Source organism: Cricetulus griseus, chromosome 2 (assembly GCF_003668045.3).
Source record: "Cricetulus griseus strain 17A/GY chromosome 2, alternate assembly CriGri-PICRH-1.0, whole genome shotgun sequence".
Lineage (NCBI taxonomy): Eukaryota > Metazoa > Chordata > Mammalia > Rodentia > Cricetidae > Cricetulus > Cricetulus griseus.
Window position 1 is genome coordinate 194,249,650 of NC_048595.1, and position 14,973 is coordinate 194,264,622.

General features: G+C 40.0%; 1 protein-coding gene across 4 annotated transcripts in view; it reads left to right on the forward strand.

Moving 5' to 3' along the window:
- Jakmip2 (janus kinase and microtubule interacting protein 2) overlaps positions 1-13,365 on the forward strand; it is a 43,737-nt gene extending 30,372 nt beyond the window's left edge. For 3 of the 4 annotated variants that reach the window (XM_035439043.1, XM_035439044.1, XM_035439045.1), the window contains 8 exons: positions 4-102; positions 898-951; positions 1,704-1,769; positions 2,718-2,786; positions 5,255-5,332; positions 6,479-6,682; positions 12,387-12,452; positions 13,315-13,365. In XM_035439043.1, the coding sequence (XP_035294934.1) occupies positions 4-102; positions 898-951; positions 1,704-1,769; positions 2,718-2,786; positions 5,255-5,332; positions 6,479-6,682; positions 12,387-12,452; positions 13,315-13,365 (687 nt within the window). Of the gene's footprint in view, positions 1-3; positions 103-897; positions 952-1,703; positions 1,770-2,717; positions 2,787-5,254; positions 5,337-6,443; positions 6,683-12,386; positions 12,453-13,314 lie in introns of all 4 variants that reach the window. The other variant, XM_035439042.1, reaches the window with a different exon arrangement.
- The last annotated feature ends 1,608 nt before the right edge of the window (positions 13,366-14,973 follow it).

Consider the following 14,973-nt stretch of genomic DNA (forward strand, 5'->3'; position numbering starts at 1 on the left):
GAGGAGAGAGAGAGGAGATCACCTCCATTTAACCTACAAATTCACCCCTTCTCTGATGGTGTGAGTGCTCTGCAGATCTACTGCATGAAAGAAGGTGTCAAGGTAGGCTGACATTGGGTCTTCTGCGCATGCAGATATTAGGAAAACGGGGACAGGCTGCTCAAGGCTGCTCTGTATGTCAGTGCCTAGACAGCACGACAAAAATAGTCACTCATCTATTGGAAAGTCAATAGGACACAACATAAATGTTTGACAGGATTATAAAAGGTAACAGCAAAGAACAGAGAGGGGCCATTTGGGTCAGAGTAACACAGTGAGTGGGGTAGGATCAAAGCATGCATTAAAATAAATGGTATTAATTGCCTTGGGGAAATATTAATAAACTATGTGTTTCAAGAAAGACAATTCAAGTCGGCCAGATGGAATATGTCACCTGTGTCCCTTTATTGCAGCTTCGCAGGTGCAATGGAATTCATTGTTATGGATTACTGAGTGAATGAGACTTCTGAAGTTGTCCAGTTCTTGTTGCTTTTGATAGAATCAATTATTGGAGGATTTTAGCCCTTTAGGAAGGGCTTAGGCTCTATAACATGCTGTTTACTAGATCAAAAGTGATTCTTCCTTTAGTGCTTAGTGGAACACATTTTACATAGCAAGGTTGAGATGGCTGGTGTGGTTCTGTTCCCCACAAAATAGATTGCCCAGCAATCCTCATGAAAGCCATGAGGACTTCCTCCTGAGGGATAGCTGGGGTGCCTCCTTCTGTATCTGGTTGGTCCCTTTACCTTCTGCATGGCTCTTCCCGCTTCCACTCTGAGCTGCCCAGTGTACCTGCATCAGTGCCCTTCTCTCTGCCTCATCTGGGCCTGACTTGAATGCATCCCCTTGATTTTGCAGGATGTCAACATCCCTGATCTCATAAAGCAGCTTGATATCCTGGGCGATAATGGGGTAAGTAACGCACCAGTTACATTTGACAAAGGTATGGATTGGCCTGAACAGAGTTAAAAAACACTGGCAGTGTGTCAAGTGTAACATAACAGCAAGTAGATAGCATATCTACCTAAGCATTTCCTCCTCACAGAGAATCCCACATGCCAAAGCATCCATAGGCATGACGGGAAGGTAACTACAGAAAGGAGATGTGGAAGAGGGCTTTTCATAGAAAGGCTTCAGGTTGGAATGCAGACCACATCTGCAGTGATTAAAGCTAATTACCTCCTGACTGCAGTTCTCAGGCATCCAGTGTAGAATTAATCAGCCAGGCGTCGGAAAGATGGCTAAACACTAGGGTTGTTGGCAGCCCTATAAAGTGAAGCAGGAAGCTATAATTTTTTTCTTTTGAGCAGCTCCCTCTGAGCAGGGCCAAGGGTTACTAATTCAGGGCAGCACCACTCTTAGCAGCCTAAGGTGAATGGCACACCTAGTACACTGACAGATGTACAAGGAAAATGGTGCACCATTTTTCCATTGAAAATGAGACCCAGTGAAATCTTGTAGGAACAAGACAGCTCCTCCTTTATTCCATGTTTCTTAGCACAACTGTAATAAGGTGTGTGTACAGTCAAACAAAGCACTAGACTTTGCAGAATTTTCTGAGGAAATTCTGAGGAATTATTAGGAGCCAGAATGTACAGAGGCTATTTGCACACATGCTGGGCACTTTCATTTTCACCTTACTGTCTTTCTTTTGTCCTTCACAGAACTTAAGGAATGAAGAACAGGTGGCCATAATTCAGGCCAGCACTGTGCTGTCACTGGCAGAGAAGGTAATGAATGAAGCTGACATTTCTAGTCATCCAGTGTTGAGCTTGGTGTCTCACAGCAGGAGAGTGGAACACCTGCCCTGTGTACCCAATTTTGCATTATTGAATATGTAATAAATTATTTGACCCAGGAGAGTGAGAACTGACAGAAGCCTATATACCACTCTGGGATGGATGGATATTTTTTACATTGAAGTCACTTGCAAAATATATCATTCATCAAAATAGAGAACCTTCTCAGTTACATTATTCAAGCAATCCCAGCAAACTGGGGAGCCAGTAAGAAGGGTTTTGTTGAGAGCTGGTGAATCTAGAGTTGCTCTAGTTGTAGGCTGTCCCTTTAGTACATGTGTGTACACCTATTATTCCCCATAGATTCTGTGGCTTGGTCTTAACTGACTACAGCTTCAGTCTGGAAGTGCAACAATATTGGTGTACTGCTGACCTCTTGTGTCTGAACCTGGTAAATGACATGACAGATGGAAGAGAACCAAGACAGGCAAGCCAGATTCCTGATTGTGTCCAAGTCTATGAACCCATAGCCAGGTGTGGTGGTACACACTTTTAATCACAACACGTTGGAAAGACATAGGCAAGTTCAAGGCCACCCTGATTTATATAGCAAGAATCTGTCTTAATTTTTTATTATGAAAAAGAATCTGCACATAGCAGAGAGTCATGTACACATGTTTGAATAACATGAAAAATGTAATGCATATATTCATTAAGATATGTTCTCAATTCTGAAAGGCATGGCAATAATGTTAAAAGTTATATGATGGTAGCATTTTTTTAAACTTCAGGACATAAACATGTATTAAGTTTTCACCTAAGGTTTCAATCAGCATCCAGAGACATAAAGGGAAAGACCAACCACTCCAGTGAACAACCCCAGAATTCATGCCACATCCAACAATCATGACCAACATTTCTATCTTCTTAATGCTTTAGTGGATCCAGCAGATTGAAGGAGCAGAAGCTGCCCTGCACCAGAAAATGATGGAACTGGAAAGTGACATGGTAAGCATAAAGAGGAAAACATTATGCCATAATGAAAATGAACGTCACTCCTACCACTTTTATCTGGCACCAGCGGAAGTTATTAATTGCCCTATTTGTCTGTGTACAGACTTGGAGTCTATTTTTCAGAATTAGCCCCTGACATCAAGCTCTTGTTTCCCCCAAAGCATGCCATTAATAGGCAACATTAATAAAACTAGTGTTGAAAGAAATTAAGTAGGGTATTTTCTCAGGCTGAATATTTTTTTTCTGCTGTGAATAATTACAGACTTGATAGGCATGACTGGTTTTAAGAATCCACAAGCTATTTCAGCCCCATTAGGATAGCTACTGTTAAAAATAAAAATGAAAAGTGACAATAGTTGGCAAGAAGTGTAGAAGCTGGAATTCAGGGCACTGCTGAGGTGTGAACTAGTACAAATATGGCAAACAGCATGGGAATTGCTTTGAAAACTCAATAGAATTATCATATGACCCAGAAATACAATGGAAATTGCATTGTGGCAGCTTACTGTACACCTACTCTCATAATGACATTTTTCACTAAAAGGTGAATGCAGCCAAAACACCTATTGGAGATTGATGGATGAACAAAGTGTGGTGTGCATATGTGTTGGTTAAGTCTAAGATAACTGTTGGACAGAGCATCTCTTTTTTCTGGGGCTCCCTCCTCATCTTCTTTCTAAACATCTCTCACTCTGGTTGCAGCCAACATCTCCAAACAAGCATCCATACTGTCTAGTGAAGGGTACAACATAGATAACAGTGATGAAACAAGCTGTCAAAAAATGACAAACACTATCATTCCATGCATATGAGTGGCTAGTGTCATAAGATTCATGGGAAAAGACAGCACACTGTGGCTGTCAAGAGTTGAGAGAAAGAAAAACCATAGGGTTATTAAAGGGGAGTAGTTTCTCTTTTGCAAAATTAAAGAGTTATTGATTTCATAACTGTGTGGATGTATTTCACACCATGAATATGTACTTTAATGATTAAAGTGTTAATTGTATTTCATGTGTGTTTTCACACAATTTGAAATAACATCTCTAAACATAAGAATTAATAGGTTATTAACTTGCAGCATTATATATAATCTTCTAACAACATGTCATTTAAATGATCATTGTTAAAACTAAGGTAGTAGGTTCCTGTCAAGTCATGAAATTCTATAACAATAATTTGTGTCTTACAGAACTTAACAGTTTTGGTGATCATAAATATCTTGTACAGAGTTCATGTTTAATGAAGAAATTAAGATCTATAGTGAAAGAATGTAAGAACTGTTTGTGTTTAAAGTGCCATTGGAAGACCCTTCAATAGACAGCTACTAATGAAGCAGCCAGCCTTTCTGGGGTGCTTTGGGCATTGGGACCCAGCAATGGTCAGGGAAGCCCAAGCAGCATTATTGAACACTCTCAGAAATGAGCACAGCTGTGTTTTCAATCTTCCAATCAGCTGGAAGAGTTATTTACTCTTCACTTAAGCACCCCAAGAAATGATTGACTTGCATATGACAATATGCTGTACCCAAAAATAAAGCTTTAACTAATAATGGCAAGATGGTCAAGCAGTGAGCAATGTACAAGAACTGAGGATGTGTGAAGAAACTTCAGATTTATGTTCCCCAGCCTGCACAAGCTTTGCAACAGGGGCCAATAAATATTCATCAAATGGCAGTGTGTGTGGAATCTCCCTGGCTCTTTAAAATGTCCTTCATCTTTGTATTTATTAATTTGAATAAATTAAGTCTATTTATTATATAACACCCTTGTGTTAAATTTCATGGCATTCTTAGGAAAACATACTATAACAATACACAGCTGTTCTCTGTGTCCTCAGGGAACTGGTTCCAGGCCCCCCTGGAAGTACCAAAGTCCTCAGATGCCCAGGTTCTTTTTATGAAATACCACAGCTCTGTGTATAACACACCCTCTTATGAACCTTAAATCATCCCTAGATTGTGATTATGTATTTTTCACCTTAATAATGTAACTGCTTTCTAAGCTATTATTATACTTATTCCATGTGTCTAAGGGATGATGAAAGCAAATGACAAAGTCAACAGATGTTTTATTCAAATAGTTTCATTCCAGAGATAGCGGAGTCTCTAGGTGCAAAACCAGGAGAAACAGAAAGCCAAGTGTACTTACACAGTTAGACTTATAACTTAGCAAGAACCATTTCAAAATCTATCTTTAATTACCCACTCTCAGACAGGCTGGAAGGTCTAGGAGCATTTCATGCGACTCTTTGTTATACCTTTTATGCTTCTTGCTATTGATTTTCACATTCCCTGTATGAAGCTGTGAAAGCTATACTAATTTCTTAGAAGAGAACTACAGTTCTACAAATACTAGTGATTTGTCTTGTGTGCTAGAGAAAACATTCATCTGTGTTGCTTTCATGTATCGCTTTTAATTAACTGAGCTTGTTCTCTCAATTTGTCAATGTGACCCTTTTTATAGGAACAATTCTGCAAAATAAAAGGCTACCTGGAGGAAGAACTAGACTACAGAAAACAAGCTCTTGACCAGGCATATATGGTAAGTACCATAAGTGGCCAACACTCTGCTTGTTCATCACACTGTACAATAGCACTAAGATGTCCTGTCTAATTTGTCATTTCGTGTAGTTGAATACACACAGTGTGCATGCAGCTATTAACTGCTGCCTCAATTTTGGAACAGAAACCCCAAGATTGCTGCTGCTATAATATTCTTATATTTTATACATAATTCTAATTCATTCTTAAATCAAATATGTACTCTCAGGTAATATCTAGATGAAAGACATACTGAATGCTAGTGTACATCCAAGCCAAGTACCATCATTTGGAACTCTAATGTAGTAATCGAATAAAAATGGATTTAATTGTGTTATGCATATTTAAATTCATTATTTCTTAAAATAGGCATATAAATTACAAATAATCTTGTTATTTCTAAATCACATATGAGGAAAACAAGGCTTATAGAGTAAAGCCTTTGCTCAAGTTTGTAGAAGAGTAAGCTGCAATGTATCTCTTACTCCAGAAACTGTAGCCTAATTTAGCACCATAATGCAGCACAGCAATTGAGGCCATGGTGGTAAATGGGCTGTGCCTTCTTCTCCCCATAGACAATTGTACTTATAGAGGCTCATGACTGATTCCTCCCTTCTACAAGATGCATACTGCCAAATGCATGACATTGGACTCCTTATGCCCTCCTTCATGGGTTCATACTAATGAACCGGGAGACAAAGAACAAATTAGTGGAAGATTTCAGAGCTTGCTAGCAGAGGTTTTTATGATGCTCTCACAACTCTGGGGAAAGAGTAAAACTCTGAACCCCTGTTGTATCAACATGGTTGAGTCTGCACTCTCCCAAATGAGTAAGAGATCCTGCTATCCTCTAGTGGGGAAGCAAGAGAATGAGAATTGGTCACTGATAAGAAAATAAAACACAAATTTAATTTTTTTCCAAGCCTTATCCTTTTATTCTTGTCTCTCCTGCCTTGAGAAAACAATATTAAGCTAGGTTCCTGAAAGAAACTCTTGAGACCTCATACAGGATGCCATATTTAATTTTCAAAAGATGAAATATGTGTGGTCCAGGAGCAGTAGTAGAAAAGCATGCACTACCCGGACTTGGAAACTCACACCCAAATGCTCAGTCCCCAAGGTAGACTTTTCTGATTCTATTTGCCAGAGAATCCAGGAACTAGAGGCTACCTTGTACAATGCTCTCCAACAAGAAACTGTGATCAAGTTTGGTGAACTGTTAAGTGATAAACAGCAAGAGGAGCTGAGGACGGCTGTAGAAAAGTTACGGCGACAGATGCTGAGAAAGAGCAGGGAGTACGACTGTCAGATTCTCCAGGAGAGGATGGAGCTCTTGCAGCAAGCCCACCAGGTGAGGACCAAGCCCCACATTGGTGTAGTCAACCCTAAGCACATGGGACTTAGTAACAAGCACAACAGCTCCAGAGATTGTTGGCGAGTGAAATGAGTAACTCCTTCCCACTATCACTCAATACAGGGTGACAGGTTGATCATAAAACTTAGTCTTGAGGAAAATGGTATTTCAGAGGTGCTGGATGTGGCTATTGTTTTTTTGTTTGTTTGTTTGTTTTTTGTTTTTTTTTCCATGACTTTGTCATAGGCTCCAAATCTATTAGATCCTGATTACTCACCTGTGTGAGGGAACAGAGACCTGCCTCTGCTTTATTTGTTCCTGCCAGTAACAGAGCCTGAGGCAATCATCTGGAAAGAGTAAAGGGCAGCAGAGTCCATCTTTTCATTCTCAGGACAAACAGCAATAATAACAAAACCTGGAGGCTGCTGTGTGCTGCCTGGCATTTGCTTCATCGGGATCTGAAGGTTGTATTTGTGTCTGGAACTATGCTCAGTGTTAAGAGCATTGACTGCTTTTCCGAGGGACCTAGGTTCTATTCCCAGCACTCACATGATGCCTCATAATTGTCTGTAACTTCAGTTCCAAGGGCTCCGATGCCCCCTCTGACATCCTCAGATACCAGGTATGCCCATGGAATATAGACATACATGCAGGCAAATCACCCACATTCATAAAAACAAAGAAAGAATGTAAAGTCTGTAGTTGAATTGTTTCACCTCATCTTCACAGAAGCTTTAAGAGATAAGTGTTCCTATAAGCTCAGTTGTGGAAACAAAAGTAGTCAAATGACTTATTCAAGATAGTAAGTAGTAGAGCAAAATCACAGACCAGGTGTGCCGGCCCCTGAGCCCCAGGTGCTAACCATTTCAGGCTGCTGCCACATGCAGCTTAAGGCATTTGTGACTTACATGATCTGTCTAGACTGGCAAGCCAAAATGTAGGCACCTATTACCAACTTTCAGCCAAAAATCTTTGCAATTCTTCATTCATATTGTACCAATGAGCAACAGTAGAGTTACTCAAATTCAAAGGAATTTAGAATTCCTATTGCAGGTTGTAATATGTGCTATTCAGGCTATGGCAATCTGTTGAAATATATAGGAGGTGCAAGGCATGCATTGAAGTTAACAGAGTAGAAAATGAATTGTGGTTACTTTATTTTAGCAGTAAGAGCAAACCATGGAAGGCTGAGAGCACAGATAGAACCAGGGGCTTTGTGTTCTCCACACCAGGGGAGCAGAGCACTCAAGTCATTTGCCCCAAGATGATATGCGTATGCAAATTTCTATCAGGAAGCCCCCAGGATTACAAAGATTTGCAGTTTGACAAGTGGAAAGTTTTTGAAGCTTTTGAAAATAGGTTATTTTGTTTCTCTGTTTTCCACTTCTACTGGAGGATAAAAGTGTCTTCTGCACAAATTCCTTACATTAAAAAGCATCCAATCAAGTTTAACAAATTGAGAGCTTTGTCTTATAAATGCATATGTGCCTGTTTTAACGTGGTTATCTAAATTTGCTTATGATAAAATGCTGGTATCCCAGTTGGAGTCTCTCATTAATCTGTTAGCTAAGCTACCTCTCTTGAAAAAAATTTCACTTTTTATGTGACTCAGGTTGAGTTGAGAGAGTTCCCTGACATTTCTCCCTCTCTGAAACATGTTCACATTAAAAGTATCTTTCCTAATTATTTTTTACTGTCCTCTTTCCTTTTAATCAGTAGCTTAATAGCAGAGTCACTCCAGAAGGCACTGGCTGGGATGTATCAAAGATAACTATGATATAATTATGATGTGTAAATTCTAGAGACAATTGCTAGCTATTTACTAGACATTTATGCTTAGATGTCCCAAAATGAAAACAATATGCATTCCTTGTCCTTGTCTCCTCTCTCCTCTCCATCTGCTTGGGTCAATAGAACAACCTTATCTAAAATCACTCAGGCCTCAACACTTACACCTTCTCTGTCCTCTCCCTCAGCGAACTTAGGTAGCACCACATCCAACTGATATTGGCCCATAATTGCTTTGAAGCCAGTCTAAATTGCTCACACCATTACAGGCATTTGTAGGATTTCATTATTACAGGGCTTCCAGGTGGCCCCTGCTAACTTGATTCTGTCATCTACACACACACACACACACACACACACACACACACACACACACATATATATATTGAAATAATGTGTGTGTGTGTATATTCAATATATATTTCAAGATAAAGGTGATTAGCATCAAGAAAATAATTATGGTGGAATTTGTTAAATAGCATTAACGAAGCCCATGAGCCGCCCAGGAGCTGTGGAAAACACATTGTAGGAACTTCCTATTTTTCTCCCTTCAATTTACTGCATGAGTCAACCCTGGTCTTACTACTTTTCTTGCTCAAGTGTATCTGTGGTCTCTCTTTCTAAGTGAATCAAGTCCTGTGTAGGTCTCTTAAGGTCCTTCATTAGCTGGTCATCCCTCCCTTAAGATGTGACTGGGGACACATGAGTTCTTTCCAGTGCAAAGCTTAGTGTCACTTGCCCAGAGTTTCCTATTCCCAAGCCTTTGTTTTCCTAACTTTCCACCAAGAATGGCATTCAAACATTCTCATTGTTTCCAGTCCCTATTGAAGGTCTGCCTCTTCCAGAATCCTCTGCCAGATGAACAAAATGTACCAAGCACTCTTAAAAAAATACATTTAAAACCTTGTTTTATAATCAGTAAAATCCATGTCCAGCTGTGTACCAGATGCTGTGACTATGGCAGTCCCTGAAGACAGCTGCTCTGCTGTACAGATGGGAAAGGACAAAGGCACAGCACAAATGAACCCCAGAGTGAACCATCCCTAAGGGAGCCACTAAGTGCTGGGAAGAAGCTTAGACGATGTATATAGGTGCACATGTGAGTCAGAAAGAATAAGCATGTTAGGCCAGTTAGTCATCGGACACCTCTAAAGATCCACGAAAACCAGGGAACCATCCACACAAAGGTCTCAGAAAAAGCAGCAAGTACTAAGACTCAGTATACATTCAAGAGCCACAGAAGAAGCCGGTACAGCTGGTGTGCACAGTTGGGCTAAGAAGTGAAGCTGGAAACCTCAAGATCAGTGCAGGGGCCTTGCAGGAACCTAGCCCTTAGTTTGATACAACTCAGATAGTTTTTCCTTTCTCCACCTCTTAGACTCAGGACTTCTGTGATCTTTCTAACCTTATGGAGCTGAGAATAGTAGTGGGGATCTTATGCACACCCCAATCTGATTATTTCACATTTCAAGTTCATATTAGCAATATTGGTTGGTGTAGGGAGGACAGAGTTGGTGTAGGATGGACCAAACAAGAGGCAGGAAGAACTAATAATAAACTGTCTCACCAGTCCCAACAAGGGATGAAGATGATAAACAAAGAGGGAGGCAGGAAAGGAAGGAGGAGGAGGGATGGAAAGAGAGAAAATGAGAATCTGTTTGGGTGTCTCACAATGTTTCCTCTTGGTTGGATGGCAAGTGGCTGGGAAAGAGAAAGAAATGATCTTACAACACGCAATGAAGAACAATGGATTCATCTACTGTGTAGATTGGTCTGTCTACAGACTATCACAGCCCTAGGAATTGGAGATGGGTGACAGTGTTTTATATCTTAGCCATTTTCTACCTTGGCTACTTAATTTTGTTATTCTGTTTTTACATTCTAACTTGTCAAAAAATATCATGGCTCTTTCGGATCAGGAATTAGTTGATGCTTTAGCTGTATTCTTCAGTATAGGTGCTACAGTCATAGACAGAAAATTGTTAGCTAGCACAGAGTTGATGGCTGAATAAGCAATCTGATGGATATATGGTTCTCTCAATCAATATTTATGTCTGTATGCAGACACAGGCCAAGGAATTGTCTGCATCAACAAGAGAGAAATGTCTGGCACATTTACTGTTTTGTTATGTGGCCTTTGAATGTATGCAGTACAACTCAAGTGCACACCAGCACACATATCACACACATGTCAGTGCCACCATATTCCAGGTTCACCTGAATCTCCATCATTCATCAGCATGTCACAAGGACAACTAGAGCACAAGCCTCCCCTCCTTTCTTTGATAGCAGGGTTTGTCCATCTTGGCTGTATTAAGAGAGATCATCCACATCATTATTAATTTGGGGGAGTGGGAGAATGTCTCCTGCATTGTAGGATCTACTGGGTCTAAATCAGTAGCGCCATTAAATATCTTACAATGCAGTTGTGATAGTAAGAAATATTTACACAATTAAGTACTGGTGATAGGTACACAAATTTGCTATGATAGTAAAATATGAAATAATTATGCATTATATAATAAGCATACCAGTCAACCAGAAAGATTCTCAGACATCACCAAATGCCCACCTCCAGGAGAGGGTGAAAATCACCTCCAGATGACACTTTAGAAAGGGGAATTGGTATCCATGTTGAAATAGTTTTTTCTTCTGGCTTCCCTTCTTTTTCTCCCCACTTTGCATTATCAAAAGCTTTACATATGTTATCACCCTAGTCTACTGAAGGTCACTGTTTAAGCTCTTGCAAACAGTGGTCCATAAATAGCAATGCACAACAATGCACATGGGTACCAAAAGCCTTTAGGCTGTCGGAGAAATTGTGAAGACTTATTTTTCTCCCAAACAGTTGTCTGTGTAATGCCTTTATCCAGTCTGTGTCCTCTCCCTGTGTGGAATGTGGTTACATAGGCTTTTCTGCATTCCTGACTGCTGTGGTATTTTGTTAGAATTGCTTCATCCCCAGCTTATTGGCTCACTTCTGAGAAGTTGTATTAAACTGTAATCTCTGCTGGCTTTTGAGAATTGGCCAATCACCTTTTGTGAGGAAATTCCATCCCCAAAGGGAGTTGAAGCAGAGAGACAAGAAAAGCCAACACTTGTCTGCCCTTGCACAGTCAGCTTCAGCCCTTTTTACTGTACAAATAAGCAACCAAAGGGTTGACAAGGGCAATCACTTTATTCTCACTAGTTCTGGAACATACTGCTCTCTTACAAGGATATGGATATGGCATTCCCATATCTCATATAAGCTCACATTCCCCAGGCGAAAAGCAATCTAGCCAAGTCCAGTGGCTGTATGGTGGAATACATGCCTCTCACCTGGGCTAGGACTCTCCAGGTGGTAAGGAGGGGGTGGTTAGTTAGTGGCCTGTTACTGTGACAAAATTCAGAACAAAACCAATTAAATAAAAGCTAAGGTTTATTTGTGTTCATGCTTTCAGAAGTTCTAGTCCATGATCACAGTTGGCTCTTTACTTTGGAGCAGTTCATCATGGAAGAAGCAGGAGTGAACAAAGTTGCTTGCCCTGAGGCAGTTGGAAAGCAAAAGTGAATGGAATCAAGGGAGTGCCCAGATTACCTCAGCTGCCTTCTGCAAAACTCTACCTCCTGTACAGCCACACAGGCTGATGACCATGTTTGTAGCATGCATTATTTGGGAAAGCTTTTAAGATCCAAACTAAAGCATGTAGAAAATATTCTTTTTAAAAATATTATCAGTGACAATATTTTCCCACTGTGAGTCTAGATCAGGGTTGAGACAAGCAGAAAACTTGTAGATAGCGAAAAGTGTATTTGTGCTATTTCCATGTGCTGGCTCGAATATAAATGTTTTCATAGAAAGCGTTGTTTTGTGTAGTGAATAATTTCCTCAACAACTTAGCATCTAATTTGTTTTCCCTGTTTTATTCAGAGAATCCGTGACCTAGAAGATAAGACAGACATCCAAAAACGGCAGATAAAGGACTTAGAAGAAAAGGTATGCATTAAACTTCTTTGTTTAATCTTTAAGTGCTGCTGATTTGGCCTCTGTACTTTCTCCTTGGTTATTGTGTCTGGAACAGGCAGACATAGGTACAGGGAAGGTGGTGCTCACCTTCAGTAGAACACCAGGATTTGGGGTGATGCTGTCCCACCAGAAGCCTTGATATTTTTGCCATCTATAATTTTGATTTCCTTCACTCTACCATCCTCATCTTAATTTCTAATACTTTTTTCCCATTACTCTAATTTGCTTTTTCTTTCTAATGTATTTTAGTACCCAAAACAAAACAAAACAAACACCATTTCCCATTATTCATAAAAATTTGCTTCATCACCACTATACAATTCCTAATAGTGTCTCATCTCCTCAGATGTGTTCCCAAGAGGGTGGTCATCACACTGAACCTTAATACACTTCCTGCTGTGTCTTGGCTCCAAAACCTGTCACATTAACTAATCAGTGACAGCTTAGTAAGCACATATCTCTGATTACAGTTTTGAAATTCCCTCCGATCTCTGAAAAAGGGAGACAATGAACACAGTAAAGTACAACTCAACATACCCACACTCTGGCTCCCATTGCCCTCCAAGAATGTATGGAACTAGACTGTTGCTTTACTGCTCTGTGCTTAGTGTTTCTACAACACTGCAAGCCTAAATCTTAGAGCCATGGAGAGTCCCTTGTCATTATTTCTAAAATGTATGGCCATAGGTGAATGAAATGGGATGGGTTGGTTTTTTTTTTTTTTTTTCCTTTTATTTTTTATAACGAGATAATCTGGAAAGCTGAGGTTTTGTGCTACCTGAATGCTGATGGAAGTTCAGACTTACATAATCTCCCTCTTTTTCTTCTGCAGTTTCTGTTTCTATTCTTGTTCTTCTCTCTTGCCTTCATTCTATGGCCTTGATGTCAAGGTGCCTCTTAAAGGTAAGATTCCTTTTAACTCAATGATGCTGCTGTAGGAGGCAGCTGATAAGAAGGATGTTACATGCTGCTATTGCATCACATGTGTTTTGGGTTTTTTGTTTTGTTTTGCAAACCAAGCACTTTATTAGCCATAAAATGAGAAATGGATCCAATCTAGGTTGACTGTTTTCTGTTTTTTTTTTAATTTATAGTTATATGGTTCAAAAATGACATTTTAAGTTTAATTATATTACCTTAAGAAATTTCAAAGTCTGTGAATTTTAGTGTTCTTATTGTGACTTTCCATCATGCAGAAGCAGGTTTGTCTGTGTATCGCCCATATGAGAAAATCTCATTTCGCCTTTAGTATTTCTTCAGCTTGGAAATGGCAATTCTAAGACTCAGAGAAACCAATTCTGACCACCATTGCACCTCTGTCACAATCTTTCCACATCAGAAGTCAGAAAAGCATGTTGTAATTTAAGAAAAGCAACACTCGAGAGAAAGACACCATTCGACAGGGTTCAAACAGAGGGTTTTTTTATTAGGGAAAAGGGATCATAAAGAAGGGAAAGGGGAGGAGGGAGACCAGCCTCTGGGGCCAGGAGCAGCAGGAAAGAGGAAACAGGAGCAAAGAGAGGGGGAGAGAAAGAAAGAGACAGAGATGGATGGGAGGTAGGCAGGATCCTTTTAAAAGGGAACATGGTGAATGTGTACAGGTGGTGCTCTTAGTGACTGCATCTCAGGGCATATCCTGTCAGAACCTCAAGGACAGGCCTGGACAGATGCCTGAATACTAACAAAACATGAGATTAAGTAAACTCGGATCCTGTTTTTAAAACAAGATACTTTTCAATATCAATTAAAGAAAAAAAAAGATGAAGTCTTGTTATGGTCATTACCAAGCAAATGTCTGATCAGTAATTCTAGCTTGTGGTTCTCTGTGTTCTCAGTTCTCACAGAAGCCTTACCATGCATTCATGAGCCAGACCACTTGGGCTAATAGAGTTGATGGAAGGTGGGAATGATCAAGAGCAGGGACTGGTCTGCATGTCACAGCATAGCAGGTGGTTCTGATGTCCAATCATCAATGGAAACCACAAATCTCAACACCACTGTTTATAAACGGGGAGTTCCCCCTGCCATTCTAAATATATTTCCTATAGACTACTTCCACTTTGATCAATCCAGTGAAATTACATTATGCAGAGTTCCCTTCTAGGCTTCATGTTAGTTGTTATTCTTCTAGCAAGCAGAAAGAAGAGAGACACTTTCCCTCTCCACCAATGTCAACTTCATTGTCTCCCTGTGAAACAAACATGTAAGAAGACTTTAGCATGACCTGAAGTTGGGAGAGTGAAACAAAAAGGCTTAGGAAATTTATGCCCTTGATTATCAATCCTCTGACTGTATTTCTTCTTCCAAAATATTTTCCTTATAGTCTGAAAACAATCTGTCTGGCAATAATTTTCCCACACACTGAGAAGACTGAGCCTCCTATAAGGAGGGAGAACAAAGGAAGACACTAGCACTGTTCTGACAGAGCCACAGTGTCAGCAAACAGTTCCTCCTCAAAATAAACAGAGTGAATAAAATTATTAAAGAGACA